The sequence below is a fragment of the Macrotis lagotis genome, chromosome 3 (assembly GCF_037893015.1).
Source record: "Macrotis lagotis isolate mMagLag1 chromosome 3, bilby.v1.9.chrom.fasta, whole genome shotgun sequence".
Classification (NCBI taxonomy): domain Eukaryota; kingdom Metazoa; phylum Chordata; class Mammalia; order Peramelemorphia; family Peramelidae; genus Macrotis; species Macrotis lagotis.
Genome location: NC_133660.1, coordinates 130,949,925 through 130,970,581, shown reverse-complemented (window position 1 = coordinate 130,970,581; position 20,657 = coordinate 130,949,925). Strand labels below are relative to the sequence as shown.

Sequence of the window (20,657 nt, the reverse complement as noted above, 5' to 3'; positions counted from 1 at the left end):
CCTGACCTTTCTCCCAAAGTGAGTTGCTGAGTTATTTCTCATTGACTAGAATGTTGACAAGAATAAAAATTTGTTCACTAAAGAAGGGTCTTTTAGGGAAGAGTTGGGATGGTTTGGAGAGAGGATATGGAGAAAAAGAAAAAGCATTAAGGACATAAGGACAAAAGGACATAAATGACCTGAGAAATTGTTTCTGCTTCTTAGGAGAAGGACGACATTCTAAAGTGAAAGATCTTTTTAAGTGCAACTATTACTTTCTTTCTTTTTTTTTTTTAGGTTTTTGCAAGGCAAATGGGGTTAAGTGGCTTGGCCAAGGCGACACAGCTAGGTAATTATTAAGTGTCTGAGAGCGGATTTGAACCCAGGTACTCCTGACTCCAGGGCTGGTGCTTTATCCACTGTGCCACCTAGCCGCCCCATCAACTATTACTTTCAAGACAACTTTGCTTGTTTTCTTTAACATTTACCCCTTGTTTGTGGTATATGAATGTGATGAAACACTATTATTCTAAAAGAAACCATGAGGGACAGGACGTCAGAATAGCATGTAAAGACTAGCACAAACTAATGTTGAGTGAAGTGAGCAAAACCAGAAGAACATTATACACACTAACAAGGGGTGATGATCAACCATGATGGACTTGATCATTTCTGCAATAATCAAAGACAATACTAAAAGACTTGTGATGGAGAATATGATCCATATCCAGAAATGGAACTGTGGTGCTTGAATGCAGACCAAAGATTACTATCTTTAATTAAAAAAAAAAGTTGTCTTATGAATTATGTCATTTTCTCTCCCTAATTTTTTCTTCTGTTTGGATATGATCCTTCTTTCACAATATGATTATTATGGATCTATGTTTAGCATGGTTAGAGTTATAGAGCCTATATTACATTGCTTTCTGTCAGGGGATGGGGGGAGAGAGAAGGGAGAGAGGGAGAAAAATATAAAAAATGATTGTTGAAACTAGCATTACATGTAGTTGGAAAAAGAAAGATATTTAAAAATTAATTATATCTTTTAAAAGATTTGTTTAATTAAAAATAAATCTGAGTGTAAAAATGAAAAAAATAAAGTGACTGACTAGAAAAAAAATTTTAACCTTTGTTATCTGTTTTGTAGAGTTGCATCAAGAGCACATAAAATTCTAGGCATTAGTAAATCACAGTATAGTTTTTTTTGCAATATAGTTCCCAGATCAGTCTTTCCTATCTACTGCCATTTAAATGAGATTTGACCTTCCATGGCAACTCCCTCTTACAGCCAATAATATAAATTGTGTACTGGTTCCACCTTCCTAGTCTAATACCCAAGATTAACATATGAGTGGACTCCTCTCAGGCTTCTGGATAAATGAAAAACCTTTTAAATATATGTGTCCCTAACAATTAAGCATATGAGTGACTAATCCATTAAAGATGATAAGTTTCTTATTCACAGTCAACCAAGCAATTTAATTCCAACCAAGAATATTGAACACTGGATTCAAAAGACTTTTGTTAAGCAAGAGCCATGTCACTGTTCTAGTAAACCGGTTAAAAAAAAGAGGTTTGACTGATTTCACAGCATAAAACCTAACTTTGCATTTCAGCTTTAAAGTATACTAACTAGTTGTCATATTTCTGAACCTCAGTTTCCTTATGTGTTAAAATGAGGATGGAAAGGGAGGCATCATCCATCTACCATGAAGCTATTGAGTGGAAATTTATTTGTAGAATGTATAATGATATCTACATATGAGTAAATATAATACATTTTAATTTATAGCAAAAAACCTCTTTAATGTATCAGCTACTAAGCTTTTTCCTTACTGAAGTCTTCAAGTCATTTTATAAGATTTTAATATTCATTAACAAAGTAAGTCAAGTCCATCTGGAGCTCTATTTTCCCCAAAACCCTAAGTTCCTTTATAAATTAAATCCTGCTGGAGCTGCAACTAATTTATTCTGACTATGAGGGTAACATTTAGTCCATTACAAAAAGTGACTTAAGTAATAGGGGAAATATAGCCTGATATTTTGCAGGAGCCCAAGTGGCAGAAACATTCTTTCCCTTGTCATCAGTGCCATTTGTCACATGGAGATAATGATGCTGAGAAACATGAAATGACTTACCCAAGGACACATTGTAGATTAGTGGTAGAATCAGTACCATTGGATCCCAATTGCTTTCCACTGAAACCATTACACTACAATTGATCACTGAATCTTTCTTTCATCCTGAGATGTTTTCTTCTGAGACTGAAGAATTGAAAAGTGGTCTTTGCTTTCTGGTATTGTTTCTGTGATTTTGCATTTGTAATTCAAGTTGTAATGAGAGGTGACTTGATTCCACCAGAGGAATTAGTAATAATGAAAGCTGGCATTTATATAGTGTTTTACATTTTACAAACAACTTTACATATAAGATCTCACTGAATCCTTATTGAAATAGTTTATTTGTCTATATTCAATATGTGCTTAGAGTTTTATCTCCTCCAACAGCATGTAAAGTCCTTGAGGTCAGGAACTCTAATCATTTTTGTCTCTGTAACACAAATATCTTGCGGAGAGCCTAGAATATAGTTAAGTGCTTTTTAAAAAATGCTTGTTTGTTTTATAATCCTCAAACAAACACCAATTTTTAATACTCTATGGCTGCTAATCATGGGATAGTAGTCTTCAAAGAATTAAAGTGGAAGATTGTCCCAAGAACAAAAGAGAATCATGTGCGGGGTGGCTAGGTGGTGCAGTGGATAGATCACAAGCCCTGGAGTCAGGAGTACCTGAGTTCAGATCCGACCTCAGACACTTAATAATTACCTAGCTTGGGCAAGTCACTTAACCCCATTGCCTTGCAAAAACTTAAAAAAAAAGAAAAAGAAAGAAAATCATGTGTTAGGTGAAGGCAGGAGTAACCTATTAGGAAAAAAAAAGCATTATGTTGGAAAAGTGGAATAAAATATATTATCAGAGAAATGTATGAGAAATGTATGACTGGAAAAAAAAGAGAGGCTAGTTATGTGGGAAGAGCAAGGGATTAGCTAACCCAAGGTGCTCCATTGTTATTCACACAGTGTCAAGAGAATGAAAAGAATGTCCACAGAATACTAGGTGGACTCTCCTTGGGGCAAATTTCACTGAGGATGGCTAGATATTCCATATCTTTTAGGTTAGACCTGGGAGGGATTTTAGAGGTCTTCTAGTTAAATCCCCTCATTTTAATGCTACAGTGATAGAGGGATTGAAATTTAGGGGATGACTTGCCCAAAATGGGGACAGTAATAAGAAACCCAGCTGGCCTTTGAACATGAGTCAGAGTCGGTTTCTATTGTACCATACTACTTCTTGAGTGAGTTGCAATTTTCATTGCTGGAGAGAGAATATACCTCATTGAGATCATATATTTATTAGAACACTAGAGTAATTTCTTATGAACTGAATTTTCCATAATAATAAAACCAATTCCACTTATGTTTACAATTAAACATATTTTTGATAATAGGTCTTCAAGATTCAATCTAGCATTATCTCCTTTTAAAGTCTTTAAAACTCTAAAATTTAAAAAAAAGTCAAAAGAAAAAGGGCAGCTAGGTGGTGGAGTGGATAAGAGCATTGGCCCTGGAATCAGGAGGATCTGAATTCAAACTCTGCACCAGACACTTAAAGATTACCCAGCTGTATATAACCTTGGGCAAGTCACTTAACCCCATTGCCTTAAATAAATAAAATTTTTTAAAAAGTCAAAAAATAAAGTCTTTAAAACTCTAACCAACTATGAATAATATAAAAAATATGATATAATGAATAATATATGATGATATAAATGATACAAAAAGCATGTTTTTGTCCTTTTTAATCTTCATTTTATTATGTTCTGTTTTTACATTAATTCATTTCTAAATACATGCCTCATCTAAAACAAAACAAAAAAGATTTTAAAAGAGAATGAAGCAGTTCAGCAAAACTAATACATCAACTATACCTTATAATATTCCACACCCATAGTTGGCTTTGTATTTTTAATAACTTTACAAAAAATGAGATATTTAGATATTTGTTCATTCCAGCATGAGTACTATCCATTCTTTGAGTCTACAAAAGCATTTTCCATTCCTAGTCATCATCTCAACAAAATAGGTAAACATAAAAAGGCTGTTATTCCAAGAATTAGAAAAAATAATGCTTTGAGCTTTGAAAGATTTCCTGACATAGTATGATACATTGGGGGGGGGGGGGGAGTCCTGTGGCTTTTTTTTTAACTTATGTGAATAAAACATAAAACTCAAAAAGAGAATTTAAAATTTTTTAACTACCTTGACTGGAGTTGGGGGTAAGTATAATTATTTTTTAAAAGAGGATAACAAAAGCTAAAGATCCTGTAGGTGCCTGGATACAAAATACCTGATGCAAGGCCCCGGAAAGAAAAAAAAGGTTTTTTAAGAAAAGAATGTGAGGGGTATGAAAGTCTCAGAAGGATTCTAATGCAGAAATCTACAGACTATTTCAGTTAGTTTCCTTTTCAAATGCAAAACAGCATCCCTTAAGGCTCTTGTTTTCTTGGGTCCCAGCATAGCTACATATCTAATTCTTCCAGCTATGGTCAACTAAACCCCAAATTCACAGAAACCTGAGAGTTAGATCCTTCTCCAGGCCCTTTAGAATAACCAATTTCATCCTTATTCTTTGATCTATTTTTCTGAACTTTTCAGTTCTAAATAAAAAGTAAAAGAAAATCTATGAATTTTCTGAATAATGTTCAAGATGTTTGTCATTGTGCCTTTTTCAGTAGTATTAGTTTAAGAGTAGCATAAAGTATGTGATTTTAGGAACAGCAATTCTAAACCCTTCACGGGGGAGGGGGGAGGAAGTGTGTTTGTGTGTGTGTGTGTGTGTGTGTGTGTGTAAAGAAACAGAGAAACAGAAGTTCACAGATGTGCCTGCTCCCTTCACTTAAAGACATTGCAACTCACTTTCAATACGGTGGAAGCTCTTACCTTTTGGCCAACTCCATGATAAATATTTCCGAACAAAACATCATGGTTTGACTGGTCCTCAAGGGTAAGCCCATCAAAAGCTTAGTCAACATTCAAATGCTTGGTAGCTTAGCAATATTAGTATTTAAAATAATCACAAATATTTAAATAACCCTTTAAAGTTTGCAGAGTGTTTACATATCAGATTTCATTTAAGCCTCACAATGAAGCTACCATTATAGATATTATTGTTATTATTATTATTCCAATTCTAAAGATGAAGAAACTGAGGTTAAATGATAGTAAATGGGCTTGCCCAGAGTCATACAACCAATAAATCTTCCTGATTCCAAGTTCAGTTATTGTCTCCAATAACCAAAATTGTCTCCAAGTCATGATGAGACTTCAAAGAGGAATTCTGATGGCAAATTCTAGTAACTATTCTCTTTAAACTATAAATCTTTTTTTTTTTTTGGCAAGGCAAATGGGTTTAAGTGGCTTGCCCAAGGCCACACGGCTAGGTAATTATTAAGTGTCTGAAGTGGGATTTGAACTCAGGTACTCCTGACTCCAGGGCTTAGTGCTCTATCCACTGAGCCACCTAGCCACCCCTAAACTGTAAATCTTCATAAAAAGTGCTACCCACTACAAGGAAAAAAAAACAAATGCTCCAATTTTTCATAATTATCTACATGAAAAAAACATAGCAAGCTGCATGACCTTGGGCAAGTCACTTAATCCCATTGCCTCAAGTAAATAAAATTTGGGGGGCGACTAGTGGATAGAGCATAGACCCTGGAGTCAGGAGGACCTGAGTTCAATTCTGGCCTCAGACACTTAATAATTACACCTAGCTGTGTGGCCTTGGGCAAGCCACTTAACCCCATTGTCTTTAAAAAGAAAAACATAGCAAACTTTACATATATGTGTCTAACAATCTCCTAAGGAAAGCATATCTTTTGAGATGCTTTTTAATATCATTGAAAGAATATTAGAAGAAACATTTTGACAATTTGTATCAATTTGACACAAAAATCTACTTGGTGCCTCAAGGTATTATTCTTAAATTTCATTTTTTTCTTAAATTTTCAAAGATCTTATTATACATGTTATCCTGTACAACATATAGTTGGCAGAAAAGTATTTTTATTTCTATCTTATAGATATGAAAACCTAGACAGTGAAAGGTGATATGATTTATCATCTCTTTAGACTCCCAGGTCAGGTGCTGCGACTCCCTTTAGTACTTTACTATTATCAGAAGCTTCAGATATTAAAACCACCTAAGATTTTAGTTTTTTTGTTTTTCATCCCCAGAGATGAACTGATGGAATCTAAACACAGATTGAAGCAAATTTTTTCTTATTTTATTTTTGTTTTTTTGTCTGTTTTCTTAAACAATGGAAATGTTTTTTGTGACTGCATATATACATATATTATGTATATAATATAATATTATTTATATATATATATATCAATTACTTGCTTTCTCAATGAAAGGGGAAGGTGAGCGATGGGGAAGAATTTAAAACAAGGTGGATAGAGTACTGATCCTGTAGTCAGGAGTATCTGAATTCAAATTTGGCCTCAGACACTTACTAATTACCTAGCCCTGTGGCCTTGGGCAAGTCACTTAACCCCATTGCCTTGCAAAAAACCTTAAAAAAAAAGAATTTAAAACAAAATGAATGTTTAAAATTGCTTTTACAAGTAATTGGGAAGGAAAATAAAAAATTAAATTAAAAAAGATTTTTATTTTTCATAGACTTTTCACATGACTGTTCATGCTCTCTGGCTGCTAATACCAAGGGAGGCATAAAATGGGCTTGCTCCCCTGTCATAAAGAAGGTCCAGCACAAAGTTCAAATAGAAGAGGGATATAACCTAGAGTTCGTAGAATTTTTTTTTTAGGTTTTTTTGTAAGGCAATGGGGTTAAGTGGCATGCCCGTAATTATTAAGTGTCTGAGTTTGGATTTGAACCCAGGTGCTCCTGACTCCAGGGCCGGTGCTCTATCCACTGCACCACCTAGCTTCCCAGAGTTTTTTTTTAGTTTTTTGCAAGGTAATGGGGTTAAGTGGCTTGCCCAAAACCACACAGCTAGGTTAACTAGTAAGTTTCTGAGGCCGGATTTGAACTCAGGTCCTCCTGACTCCAGGGCCGGTGCTCTACCCACTGCACCACCTAGCCGCCCCTGAGTTCATAGACTTCAAAGCTAGAAGTCACCTAGTCCAAACTGCTCATGGTGAAGGTCTGGAGAGGTCAAGTCACTTGCCCCAAATCTCCCAGGGAGAACCCACGGGTCAGACTCGGGCCTTGAACCCAGTGACCTCCACCTTACCCAGTTTTTTCTCCCATAGCAGGGGGGGTCCCCCTTTTCAAAGAGCTTTGGGTTCCTTGCCTAGAGGTCCCTGGAACAAGGTTCCAGCCTGCTTTCCCAGACACAGGACATCACTGTCCATCCCTCCATCAGCATTTCGGCTCTATTTGGAATCCCCATCCCCGGCCATCCACACAGGAGCAATGGAGCGACCATTGCGGCCGATGACGGGGAGGGAGGGACCTAGAAAAGAAAAAAGGAGCAAGAGCGAGGTCCGCGGGCATCCCGCCGATTAAGGGGGTGCCAGTCTGCATGCCCGGGGCGGGACGACGGAGCGTCCCGAGGGCTCGGGCGCGTGGCAGGGCGGGCCGCGGCTGCCCGGCCACGCACGGCGACCCTCCGAGCCCCAGGCACGCGCTGCCCCGGGCCCCGCTGCAGGACCGGCTCGGGACACCCGGCCCGGGGAGAGCGCCGCCACTGCGGAGACCGGAAGGGGGGGGGCGCCGGTCCGCGGACCTCGAAAACCGTCCTAGATCCCCCCAGAAACGCCGCGCTCCGGACGCCGGGCGGGCGGCATGCGGGGTGCTGGCGAGGGCCGTGCCGTCCGCGGCCCCGGGAGCCGCCGCCGCCCGCCGCGCGGGGCCCGTGTCCCCCGAACACCCCTCCGCGCCGCATGGTAGCGGCCCGTGTCGTCAGGGCCCCGCGCTCGCCCCCCGCTCAGCCCGCCAGCCTCCGCGGTGCGCCAGGCAGACGCTGCCGCCGCCGCGCCCGGGAGGAGGACAGCGAGGGCGGCCTCCCCGCTCCCCGGCGCCGGCGGCATCGTGCCGGCGGCCGGGCAGAGCTGAGCCCAGCCCCGCCCGGGGGCCTCGGCCGCTCCGCGCCCCCGCGGGATGTATCAGAGCCCGAGCCGCTTCTGCTCGGCCCTGCTCCAGAGGGACGTGTCCGGCCTCTGCTGCGCCTCCTCCTCCCGCCTGCGGAGGCAGCCCCCCTCGCCCCCCGCGCCCCCGCGAGCCCGGGCCCCGGAGGCCGGCGCCCCTCCCCCCCCGCACGCTCACCTGGCGGCGCCCGAGCTGGCTTCTGCGTCCTCCAGGACAGGTGAGTGCCCCCCGGGGCGGAGCGCCCCCTCTTAGGAGGCATGAGCTCGGAGCCGGGCCGGTGCGGAGGCCCTCCCTGCCCCCGACGCCGCGCACAGGGCGCCCCGCCTGGCAGCGTCCCCCGTGCCCTCCGCAGCCCTGGCGGGTGCGAACCACGAGCTTCTCCTTGCCCTCACTGCCACTCACCGGACTGGGCCACGAGCATTTGTGGTGGCCTTCCTCCCTCCACACCACCCACCGCGCTCGGTCCTTCACCGTTCCCTAATGAACAGTTTGCCAAAGTTGAAACCTCTCTCTCTCTCTCTCTCTCTCTCTCTCTCTCTCTCTCTATATATATATATATATATATATATATATATATATGTGTGTGTGTGTGTATATGTATATATATCCAGGAAATTTCCCCCTTTCTCCCCTCATTTTTGACCTGTAAAAGGATCTAATAGCCTTATTAGCCAATAAGCATATTTTTCTTAGTTGAGAAATTGTTTGACTTTACAGGATGGGCCTCATCTGTCATTAACTTTTCCTTCCTGTTTGAAACCCAGATGTTAAGACTTCGGAAGTCTATGCAACAATTCTTTGGAGTTTCATTTCCAGCCTCAGTTCTTGTGAGGGACAGGTATGCCAAAAGTGCAGGGGAAAATAGGAGGAGAAATGTAGCTTCCTAGCCAACACGATGTAATGGAGTTCTGAAATTGTTGATGAATGTTGGGAGGGTGCAGCGTTTCATTAGCAGCGACTTTGAAGAATGAGCTATTATAAACTTTGAAGAATGGTCAGGTGAAAACTTCAAATGGTCACCAGTGTTGCAGTTGTTCTGAAGGAGGTGCGAAGTCTATAAATTATAGCCGAGCTGCTCCCAAGATGAGTGTTTCTTTTCTGGCACAGATAGCTAACAAACCTCTTAATGCCTCTTTGTGGCCCCCCCTAAGAATGGCCTGGGCTGCTTTCTAGTCCCCCAGGAGGCAGGGACAGCCTACCCCTCCCAGCTTTAGCCGATTTGGGTGAGGGGTAGGTAGCAGAGACAATAACTAAAGAGGCATCCTGGTTATGAAAGGAGTGTTAATGAAGACATCCAGGGGTGTCCTTTTGTTTCTGTGGAGTGCTTTTCCATGGAAATTTGAAAAGGGAAAAGAAGGAATTTTGAAAGGAGAGTCCTCCACGGCTACCGTAAATAGTGAGCAATTGTAAAGGAAAGAGAACTGTTAAACCATGTGTCAGGCGGTTAAACAAGGCGAAACTTTCATGAACTCTTGAAAGGTTACAGCTTGAAGGGACCTGAGAAATCATTCAGTCTCTCCAGCCTCTTTTCCAGAGGAGAAAAATTGCAGTCTAGAGAGAGAGATTGCTTAAAAGGTCTAATCAAGCAATAGAACTGAAACTTGAACCCACATCCCCAAGATTCAGTGAGTTTTCCACTATTCCATTATTGCCTTGTCATATTCTGTTCAATCCCACAAATATTACTGATAACTGTTATGTCCAGTCACTGACTTTAAGTGCTAAGGACAAAAAGACCCTACCCCTTGGCGCCCCCCAACATTCTCTGCCTTCACTGATTTACATGATACTGAAGCCTTCCAGCTTCCAGTTATTTTTGCATGTTAATTCGTTTTTAAATAGCCATTTCTTTGTTTCAAATCTCTCTTAACAGTAACATTTTGTATTATCCATGTTGAACTATTAGTTTTCCCCCCCCTTCTCAAGCTATTGATCCCATCCTTCTCTGTTGCCACTTCCACTCAAGTCCTACTAAGATGTGCATTGTGGACCCCCAAGTTCCATAAAGCTATGGCACACAAGCTCTGTCAGCAGATTCTATCCACCTGGAAAAGCTTTTTAAGTGTGCTTCTGTCTCTTGACAAACCTAACTGCATTCAGAAGATGGCCCCACATTACTGCCATGGTTCAACCCTCCATATTTTTTGAAACCCATTCACTGTTATAGAGGTACCAGCCCTAAAGACAATTCACATCCTTGAAGGCTTGTCAACTGCATTTTATTTCCATTTGGTGCCTGAAATACCTCCATTCATTCACCCACAAATGTACAGTACCTGCAATGTATAAAAATACTGTTAGGGCTGTGAGAGATACTAAGTCACCTAAGATAAAAATCCCCACTTATGGAGCCTCAGTCTAGGCAAGCTGTTAAAACATACACAGAAGGGGTATGGCTAGGTGGCATAGTGGATAAAGCACCAGCCCTGGAGTCAGGAGTACCTGGATTCAAATCCCATCTCAGACACTTAATAATTACCTAGCTGTGTGACCTTGGGCAAGCCACTTAACCCTGTCTGACTTGCAAAAACCCCAAAAAACACAGATTAGGCAATCTAGGTGTTCCAAATTATAGGAGCAGATTTGCTGTGGGGTGGGGCTGGGCTCTAGGGATGACTTCTGGTGGAGCTCTTTGGGAAGAGGCTTTATGAAAAGATTGAGCTGGGCAGGAAAGGATGAATAGTATTTCAATTTTCATAACTATTTCAATATAATTGGTTTATTTGTAATTTTATGTACTTTAAGTTGCTAAGATTTTTATGCCTGGAGTTGTGGTTCTCCTTTCTATTTGAGTTTAACATAACTGTTCTAGGGAAAACCTACTGGAACCTCATAACCCCTTTGCATGTACTCTTTGTTCCCATCAAACTGAATAAAAGGTCTTCTACACACATCCTCATGCTCTATGTTCCCATCCTTCTCTGTTAAATTCTTCACAAACTTTTAGAGCTTAAATGAAAATTCTGCCTTTTGATCTCACTATGACCATTTCCCCTATTTGGACCCCACTGAGCACTTTATTTTGCACTTCGGTGAAGATACCTAGATATGTTCCTGTTGATTATCTGTGTATATGTCCTACCAAGTTCTATGAGGATTTGAGACCATATCTCATCTAAATCTTATGTCTTTCTTAGCTACTAGCATATACACTGTAGGAACTCAATGTTTGGATTGAATTTACTAGTGGAATAGAATGGAAACTTCTTAAGGGAAGGAACAGTTTCCAGTCTTTGCTTTGTATATTCCCTTTCCCTCCCCCTACCTCCCCATCTAGCATGATACTTTGCACTTAACATAAATGTTTGTCAGATTTGGTTGATGATACCATGAATGACAAGTCATGAACAAGCAATCATTGGAAAGAACAAAACATTTTGTAACCTTACAAAGCTGTATATAAATGTGGGCTAGTGTTAATACTTCCTCTTGTTGATAACCTCTTTCTCCTCATCTTTCTGCATTACCACCCAGATTTACAGACTGTAAACCCCAGGACTGTCACCTTTGATGGAACTCAGAAATCATAAAGCAGTGTGTCTAAAAAGCAGCTAGATTACTTCCAGAGTCCTGGATAAAAATGCAGATTAGAGTCTAGCTGTGAACTTGAAATCCTGCTCTTGTCATACTTCTTCCTCATGCTCTTCCTCCTCCCCCACAGCAAAGGAAAGGGCTGCATTATTTCACTTATCACTTTCTTCTCTGTACAAACCTAAAGGCAGAGCTTGTCTTGGTTAAGCAACCATACTTAGTTTGTGTGAGTCAGCAGCCTGGGAGGGAGGAGGAGGTGATGGACAAGGTAGTAATTTATCCGAGTTTTGTTGAGAGTAAATTGTTCTGGCCTGTGGGAGGACTGTGTCCCTTGTCTGCAAGCAGTATTCATGAGGTCTCTGGCTAGAAAAGCTTCTAAGTTGAATTCTTTGTTTTACAAAAGTGTAAACACTGCCTGTGAACCTGGAAAACATCTGGTAGATAGGTGATAGAGTCTGAATATCAGGAGATGAATAGAGTAGAAATATAGCCTAATAGATCAAGATTACAAAGAGAGACCTGGAGTCTGGTTCAACCCCAAATTTACAGAAGAGGAAACTAAGGAAATTAGTTACTTATCACTATTAAGACTCAGGCACTAGTATTCATGAGTAGTCCACCAGCATTGGTTCTGGAGTCAGACAGCAAACACCCAGTATGATCTTGGCTTCCATTTACTTCAGTTTGCCTGTCTTCATATTTTCTAGATAAATATGTTGATTATAACACCTACAAGAAAAATGAGAGAAATGGTTATCAATCAATCTACAGATATTCCTTGGTTACTTGGAAGTCTTTCCAACCTTTTCCTTCAGTTAAACTTTTAAAATTTCTCTAAAATAAGAGCTGGGAGGAGCGAGGAGCTAAAGTAAAAATCTCCCTCACATGCTATTCACTCTTATTGGTAATAATTCCAGGAATCAGAAGGGAAGAAAAATTATTCAAATGGGGACAGAGTTTTTCAGCCCTTGGAAGTTTTCAATAATTGCATCCTTCTTAGCAGCACAAGATCCTAGATTTAGAGATGGAAGGGATCTTAAAAAAATCAGATCTAGCACCCTCAAGTTCTTTATTGTGTATTGATGCATTTTTAAAAAAAGTTATTTCTCCCCAAATGGTTGTCACAAAGACTTAGACACAACCTAAACATCAGGTAATGGTGATGGCATCAGCATGTAAAGGATTTGCCCTGGGCAAGGAGAAGGACTCCTCAGAGATTGGTGGATAGTGGAGAAAAAAATGATTAATATGAAAAGGAGAAGAAGAGGGAACCCTCTGGGAATGACTGAATTTCTTTTCCATGAAGTTTACATCCTAGAGCTTTGGGATGTTTTAGTACAGATAACTTTTGTGGAAAGTGAAGTTCCAGATCTTCTTTGATATGGGAAGAACTGGTTTGCTCTGATTGCCTTGTTGACTAAGAGGGACAAATTAAGATGAGACAATAGTGTCACCAAAAATGAAATAGGAGAGAAAACCCAGGAGGAGGAGACAGTGGTATCTAATTTAGAGACTGACAGACATTCTGGAGGGTGAGAATGGAAGCCATGGAGTTAGCAGCTGACAGTTTTAGTAGAGTGAGTAGGTGATGAGAAAACCCATGACCTGTAGACCACTCTTCCTCTGTAGACCACTCTTCCTCAGAATATGGCAGTGAACAAGGAAGGAGAAATGCAGCACTATAGCTTGAGGAGATATCAGGGTCAGATGAAGGATATTTTGTGTGTTGATTATAAAATTAGGGTTGGAAGAGACCTGGATTTGTTTGACGATAGCAGGAAACAAGTCAATAGGTAGGGAGAGATTTTAAAAAGATAGAGAGGGTAGGTAGTCAATAGGACAAACTCCTGAAAGAGTTCAGGAACACAAGAAAAGTTAAATGACAGCATGATGATAATGATGATGATTTTGATGATGCTAGCAATGGATAATTTAATATCAGATTTGGATCCTTGGTCTTCCTGACTCCCAAAGCCAGGTTTCTGTCTACCTCTTAAGAAAACAAATCAAGTTCAGGATCACCATTCCAGAGCTGAAGCATCCCTAAAGCATCATTAAAGGTGACTTGTTCCATGTCCCTTAGCTGGTACGGACTCGAATCTGAAATGGGATTTGAACCAACAGATTGAAAATTAACAAAGATTCTCTCTTTTTTAATTCACTTCAATAACACTTCATTAAATGCTGATGGCTTGCGAGGAACCAAGCATAAAAAGATGATGCTATCCTTTGCCTTCAAAGCCCTTACAAAGTCAGGGGACAAGGATTCAGATCTCTGTTCTGCTATTTGCTTCCTGTTTAACCTTGGGCAAGTCACTTCTGAGGGTCTGTTTCCTTTTCCGTAAAAATGAGAGAGTGGAACTAGCCAACCTCTTAGTTTTCTTCCAGCACCTAGTCTATGATAATAAGATAGAATATGCAAAGAGAAACTTACTTGATAAAGGTTTTAAAAAACCAACATTAAATTGTTCCATTTTCAAAATTAAAAAAATTTAGAGCCTCGTAGCAAATTTAGATTGAATAAATGGATAAATACCATTATGACATGAAACTTCCAGATAGCTTAGAAAAGAGTGATGGGACTTGGAGTTCCGGTTTCACTCAATATGATTCTTTAGAAGTGTCATTATAATAAATTTCATACTGAGTCAAGAACAGTGGCAGGATAGGGTCTACAATGAGACCCTTGGAAAAGGATTCAGCAGCTGGATTTGGGAAAAGCCCTGGGAAGTAAGGATCCAGTTTTTCCCCTTTATAAGACAAGGGCAGCTAAGGCTATGGAGAATTTTATTTTATAAAGTGTTAAAAAAAAATCTTCCTTATGATTTAAGGTTGCAGCTAGATTATAAGTGCCATTTATTCATTCAACAATCATTAAATATTAAGTTCTTCCCATGTACTAAGCATAATCACTCTCCTTGAGGACCCTCTTTAGCCTGTTAGGGAAAAGAACATATACACAGTTAAGTGTGAGTGTGGGGGTGGTGTGTGAAAGAGAGCTACAGAGACAGAAACAGGAAAATGAGACAGAAAGAAAGAAATGAGGGAAGAAAGGAGCAGCTAGGTGAAGCAGTGGGTGGAGCACCAGCCCTGAAGTCAGGAGGACCTTGGGCAAGTCACTTAACCCCATTGTCTTAAATAAATAATTTTTGTTATTTAAATAAATAATTTTTTGAAAAGAAATGAGGGAAGAACACATGGGGTCCAGGAGGAGACTTTTGTAGGAGGTGAGTCTTAAAGGAAATAGGGATTCCATAAGGTTAGAAGAAGGGTGCATATTCTGGATCTGGTAAACAAAGTCTAGGCTAAGCTGCAGAGATGGGAAATGAAATGAGAAGTTCAGGAAATACGACAGAAACTTGTCAGCCTAAACTGTGGAGGACATGAAGGAGAATGATGTATATAATAAGCCAGAAAAAAAGGTGGAATTTTAACCAAAAATGAGACTATTGTTTTTATCCCTTTTAGGAGACTGGTAGAGCTTCTTGAGTAGGATATTAACATGATCCACAGCATATGCAAAGAAAATAAAATTTAAGCCCAACCACTACATTTCCTTAGAACTCGCTTGGGGAAATACAAGTAAATACACTAGAGTAAAAGGGGTGTCCTGGCTCTGCCTCTTCCTTCCTGTGTGGTCTTGGGCAGGTCCCCCTACTTGACTCATCTAAATAATGAAGAATTTTGATCAGATGACCTCTAAGCTCCTTTCCACTTCTAAACCACTTGATTCCAGAATTGTATTTCAAAATTGTGGGAGAATTGTTATCCAACTTCCTCAAATGCCCTGTGTCTTAAGTTAGCACTTTCCTTCCCCAGTAGCAGTATTCATGACTCATTTTCTTATTCTCTTTATCTTGAGATGATGTGTTGGTGGGTCACTTAGAAAGAAATGGAGGATACAGAAAGGAAGCCTTACTTGGAACTTTCAAAAAATTATATCTTACTCTTCTCTATGGCATTTTTAAGTTTGTGAAGAATTTTATATATACTATCTTTTGACCCTCATAATAATTTTTGTAAGGAAGATGCTATAATATTACCTCCATTTTTGCAGCTCAGGATAACAGGCTGAGATTAAAGGTGTCTTGATCTATGTTCCATAGCTGGTATGGACTTGAATCTAACATGGGGTTTGAACCAGACCTTTCTGACTCCCAAGGCCAGGGCTTTGTCCCATATGCCAAATTGACTTTTAGAAGTGATATATTTTAATCCTTCAAGATAGTGACATCCATGGGGCAGCTGGAATTGGGAGTACCTGAGTTCAAATCTGGCCTCAGACACTTAATAATTACCTAGCTGTGTGGCCTTGGGCAAGACACTTAACCCCATTGCCTTGCCAAAAAAAAAAAGATAGCTACATCCTTATCAGTCCTTTTACTTTACTAAAGCTGTATGAAACATTTTCTATGGTTTTGTTAGCTGCCCTGGCCAAATAATTGCTTATCTATTGGCCTGTCTTGGTGAAGAGCTTGTTGGAGTTGCCATAAAGACTTTTTCAGCTTGATAGGATTTAAGATTTTTATTAACTTAGCCTTTGAGAGCTCAGATTTACATCCATCTCATAAATGAAGTATGCCAGGGGAACTGAACTGAGGAATTTGAAAAGTGGTGAGACTTGTATTGACTTGGTTGCAGGGTATGGGGGAGGGAGGGGACTCACATTAGTCTATGAGCTCCTTGAAGGTAGACATTTATTAATTTAGTAAAGTGTGTGTGTGTGTGTGTGTGTGTGTGTGTGTGTGTGTGTGTGTGTGTGTGTGTTAAAGTACTGAATGAATCTTTCTCTTCTTCCTGGGTGGATCTCATCTACCAAAATACTTTTTCAAACTCCTACCCTTCTACCCTCCCAACCCTCTGCCATGGCATTCAACTCACAATCAATACGATTCACTGGTGTTAGTATGGAGCTATTTGTTTGGTGAAGTAGAAGCACAGCTCCACATGTCTGCAATAGAATGCTTGGAGCTTCCTTAACCAAGGCAGATTTTTTTTTTAGCCAAAATGGAATTTTAAGCAGAATTTCCCAAACAAGTTATAGCCTTCAAACTTCTAGGTTGCCCTTTTTTTCCAGATTTTCTCATTTCTTTTGGTCTCTTAAGAGTTTAAATGATTTGCTCAAAATAATTCCAAGCTGAGTACTTTCAACGCTGTCATCTCTTTTTTTAGATGAGCATTATGGGGTGACTATCTCATTGATGATAGGATCACTGCTTTAAAAATGAGCTCTTCCTTTCTGTCTCCTGCCCCAGTTAATAGCATTTTCTTCCCCTTTTTTTGCCCTAATTATCATAGCCAAATGATATAGAGGGAGTTTAGTAGGTCATTCTACCTACTATACCATTTTAAGAGTGAATAACTCACTATCTTTAGAAGCCATCTTGTCATATTTGAACACCAAAAAATTCATTTGAATTTAATCCACTGATGAGAAAACCCTGGTGGGCTCTAAGCCTCTTCCCTTGTATCTGCCTTCATAGATGGCAAGTGACCCAGGGGTTCCACCAATAGCCATTATATAAATACCTGATCCTTAGAATTCATAAATATAGTTATAGTTAAACCTTTCCTGACACAAGTGAGGAGGCGGGGACAATGGCCCTTCATTTCACTTCCCCCACCTTTTTTTACCTAAGTACTTAGCTCTTTTCTTTCAACAAACAGCCTTAGGAGAGAGGTGATACAAGTATTATTACCCTCACCTTACATTTGAGGAAACAAAGGTTCTTGAAGGTTGTATCTTGTCCTTGTACATTCATACAAGTAAGTGTGGCAGTCTGGATTTCCTTTAACTACATAGTAATGCCTTTTGTTTTTACATCACAATCATTTCCAAATATAACCTCTCCCACACCCCCACCCAGTCAGTTTTCCTTGTAACCAAGAAAAGTAGTTAAGTAAAATTGTTCTAGCAATCACACCTGATGGACTATGTGATGTTCCACACCCACTTTCCCCCAACCCCCACAAGGAAAGAGTGGTAAGTTCCCTTATTTCTTCTCAGGGGTCAAGATTGGCTTTGCCTGGTTTTGAACTCCAGTTTCCTGACTCTTGAACAAGTATTGCCATTCTTTCTAGGACACCATTCTAGCTTTCTGGAAAAGGAGAGGCCTTCTAAGATGCTTTCCAGGATCCAGAAGACAGAAATTGGGTAGAGGCAGAAAATGGATTGAGAAGGAAGGAAAAAAGAAATGTCCTTTTTTTCCCCTTCAAAAAAACATTCGCTTTCCTCAAATGTCTTGGTCCCACTTTTTCTCCCTTTGGTACGCTATTAAGTTGTTAAGACTTAACTGATAGCAGTGTTAAAAATGGCACCCTTACCTCCTTTAGTCTTTGACTCTAGAATGCATTATGATTATGATTTTTATTTTTTTACTATAGAGAGGGAAAAGATATGGTGAGAAGGGGAAAATTGCCTTATGAATATTGAACAAGCTCATCCAGCAGTTAGGAGTTTTAGAGTAGTCTTATAGAGAGTGCCAGGTTTTTAAATGGTACTAAATAATGCAGTCATTCATCTTTCTAGGATCTTAGTTTAGCTTATTTTTCTTTTGAAAAAAAATTTTATTAGGAACTTTCCAAATATCAACAAAATTATCTAAGACTAGGAAAAGAGGATTATGAATGAAACTATGAATTGCTTATTATATAGCTTGATTTTTTTTCTCTTAAGGGATAGCTAGGTGGCACAGTGGATAGAGCACCGGCCCCAGAGTCTGGAGTACCTGAGTTCAAATGCAGCCCCAAGACACTGAATAATTACCTAGCTGTGTGGTCTTGGGCAAGCCGCTTAACCCTGTTGCCTTGCAAAAAACCTAAACTACAGTAGGACCAACACTGCCTTGCTTACCTATATCACTTGAACTGTCTTCTGCTCTCTTCTATGTATTTTTAAAATGTTTTACTTTTATTTTTTTATTTTTTATATATCATTGCTGTCACCTATTCATTCTACTCCCTAGTTCTCCTTCCCCTTTTAAGAAATAAGCATAGGTGGGCACAGTGGGTAGAGCACCAACCCTGGAGTCAGGAGGACCCGAGTTCAAATCCAGTTTCAGACACTTAATAATTACTTAGCTCTGTGACCTTGGGCAAGTCACTTAATCCCATTGCCTTGCGAAAACATTTTTTAAAAAATAAGCATAGTCAAGTAAAATGAGTTCACAAATTGGCAATGTCTTGACATGTCTATTTCATTCTCCCCTTAGTCCTTTACCTCTTCTAAGAGTAGAAAAACATGCTTCCTCAGTCTCCTTGCAATCATCAGTGGTTGTTGGATTAGAGTTTTTAAGTTTTTCATAGTGGTTTTATTTGCATCATTTTAGACATTGTACATTTTGTTCTCTTAGTTCTGCTCACTTCACTCTATATCGTATAATTCTCACCACATCTCACTGAACACTTCCCCTCTGGACATTTCTTATGGTGTCTTGGCACTCCATTACCTTTCATATGTTTTAACTTGTTCAGCCATTTCCCAATTAATAGTCAACCACTTTATTCTCAGTGCTTTGCCACTACGAAATATGTTGCAGCAAATATCCATCATTGATTCCTTTAGGATATAGACATATAGAGGTATTTGCCCCTGGTTCAAAGTATAAGCATAGTTTAGTGACTTTTAGAATTAGTTCTAAATTGCTTTTCCTTATTGGTTGGGTCAGTTGATTGTTCTGATAGGGAATGCATTAGTATGCCTATGCTTCCATAATTCTTCCATCAGTGATCATTTCCCTTTGTCATCATTTCCAATGTAAAAAGTATGAGTTAGAGCATCAGAGTTTTTGGTTAATTTGTATTCTTCATGTTAGTTACTCAGAGCATTTTTTTTCATATGCTTATTAAAACTGCCTGTTCATGTACTTTGACTGTTTATTGGGGAATGGCTCTTGTTCTTCTATATTTGTTTGGGTTCTCTATATAACTTAACTGGCTTACTTTTATCTGAGAAATTAGCTCCAAAGACTTTCCCCCAGATCACTAGTTCTTACCTAATTCTAACTTCAGTTTGCTTTTCATTGCATCCACAACTAAAAGTTACCTAGCTCAAGATCTCTGGTTTGGTGTCAGTTAGATGAACTAAGATGACTGGTTGGTGGTAGAATTTTATTTTTGAAGGAAAGGATGGTAGTGAACTTTGATGAATTCATGGGTCATCTTCATCTGGATAAACTCAACATTCTCATCCAGCAATTTAGTGGAGGGTCTGCTTTGTCTCATTGCCTCATGGGTCTTAATATTTTTAGTCTTTAGCCTGTCTGCCAACAGAGTCGACCTTTTATGCTGCATGACTTGTCACTGTCTCGCAATCTGAAACCAAATGTATGCTATGACTGCAGTCCATAGCAAAAGGAGACATGATAATAGCTATTATGGATAGGAAGACAGGAGTAAATCATGGATTCCAGATGGTCCCTAAATTCTTTTACTGCTTGCTTTTCAGACAGGCTTTTGACTCATGACCTCCTTGTCTCTATCTCAACTGGCCCACATCAAAATGAGCCGTTCCTTGCAATTGTAGAATTTTAAGTATCCAGATCACAATAAATGAAGAAACACTTTCTGTTCACTCTTCATAAGATTTAACATGAGACAGATGTAGCCTGAGGAAATTAATTTGAGCCATGTATTCTCATACCCACTCAATTCTGATTCATCCACTTTTTTTGCCCAATTACTGAGCCTTAGACTCTTGAATCTGATGCTTTTCTAATCGTACTTGGGCAATTTGGAAACAGTGAAGTAGATACCGAAGCATCTTTTTCCCCTCCATTTCCTCTTTAGAGCTAATAAGTGGCTTAAATATTAGGTTAGTTTCTGGTCCATGTTCATTTCCATCAGGTGAATCTCATATTAAATATTAGAAAGAATTAACATGAAAGGTTTGCTTATCTAGTGTCACTAGCATAATTGAAATAATAAATCTTCTCATTTTGGCATGGGATGGAAACTAGTCCACCATGTAAAC

General features: G+C 39.7%; 1 protein-coding gene across 4 annotated transcripts in view; it reads left to right on the top strand.

The window, feature by feature from the left end:
• The first annotated feature begins 8,025 nt into the window (after nucleotides 1–8,025).
• NOCT (nocturnin) overlaps nucleotides 8,026–20,657 on the top strand; it is a 56,810-nt gene continuing 44,178 nt past the window's right edge. Inside the window, exon 1 of one of the 4 annotated variants that reach the window (XM_074229288.1) lies at nucleotides 8,026–8,372. In XM_074229288.1, the coding sequence (XP_074085389.1) occupies nucleotides 8,168–8,372 (205 nt within the window). In that variant the 5' untranslated portion in view covers nucleotides 8,026–8,167. Of the gene's footprint in view, nucleotides 8,373–8,757; nucleotides 17,670–20,657 lie in introns of those variants that run through there. The other 3 variants (XM_074229289.1, XM_074229290.1, XM_074229292.1) reach the window with 3 other exon arrangements.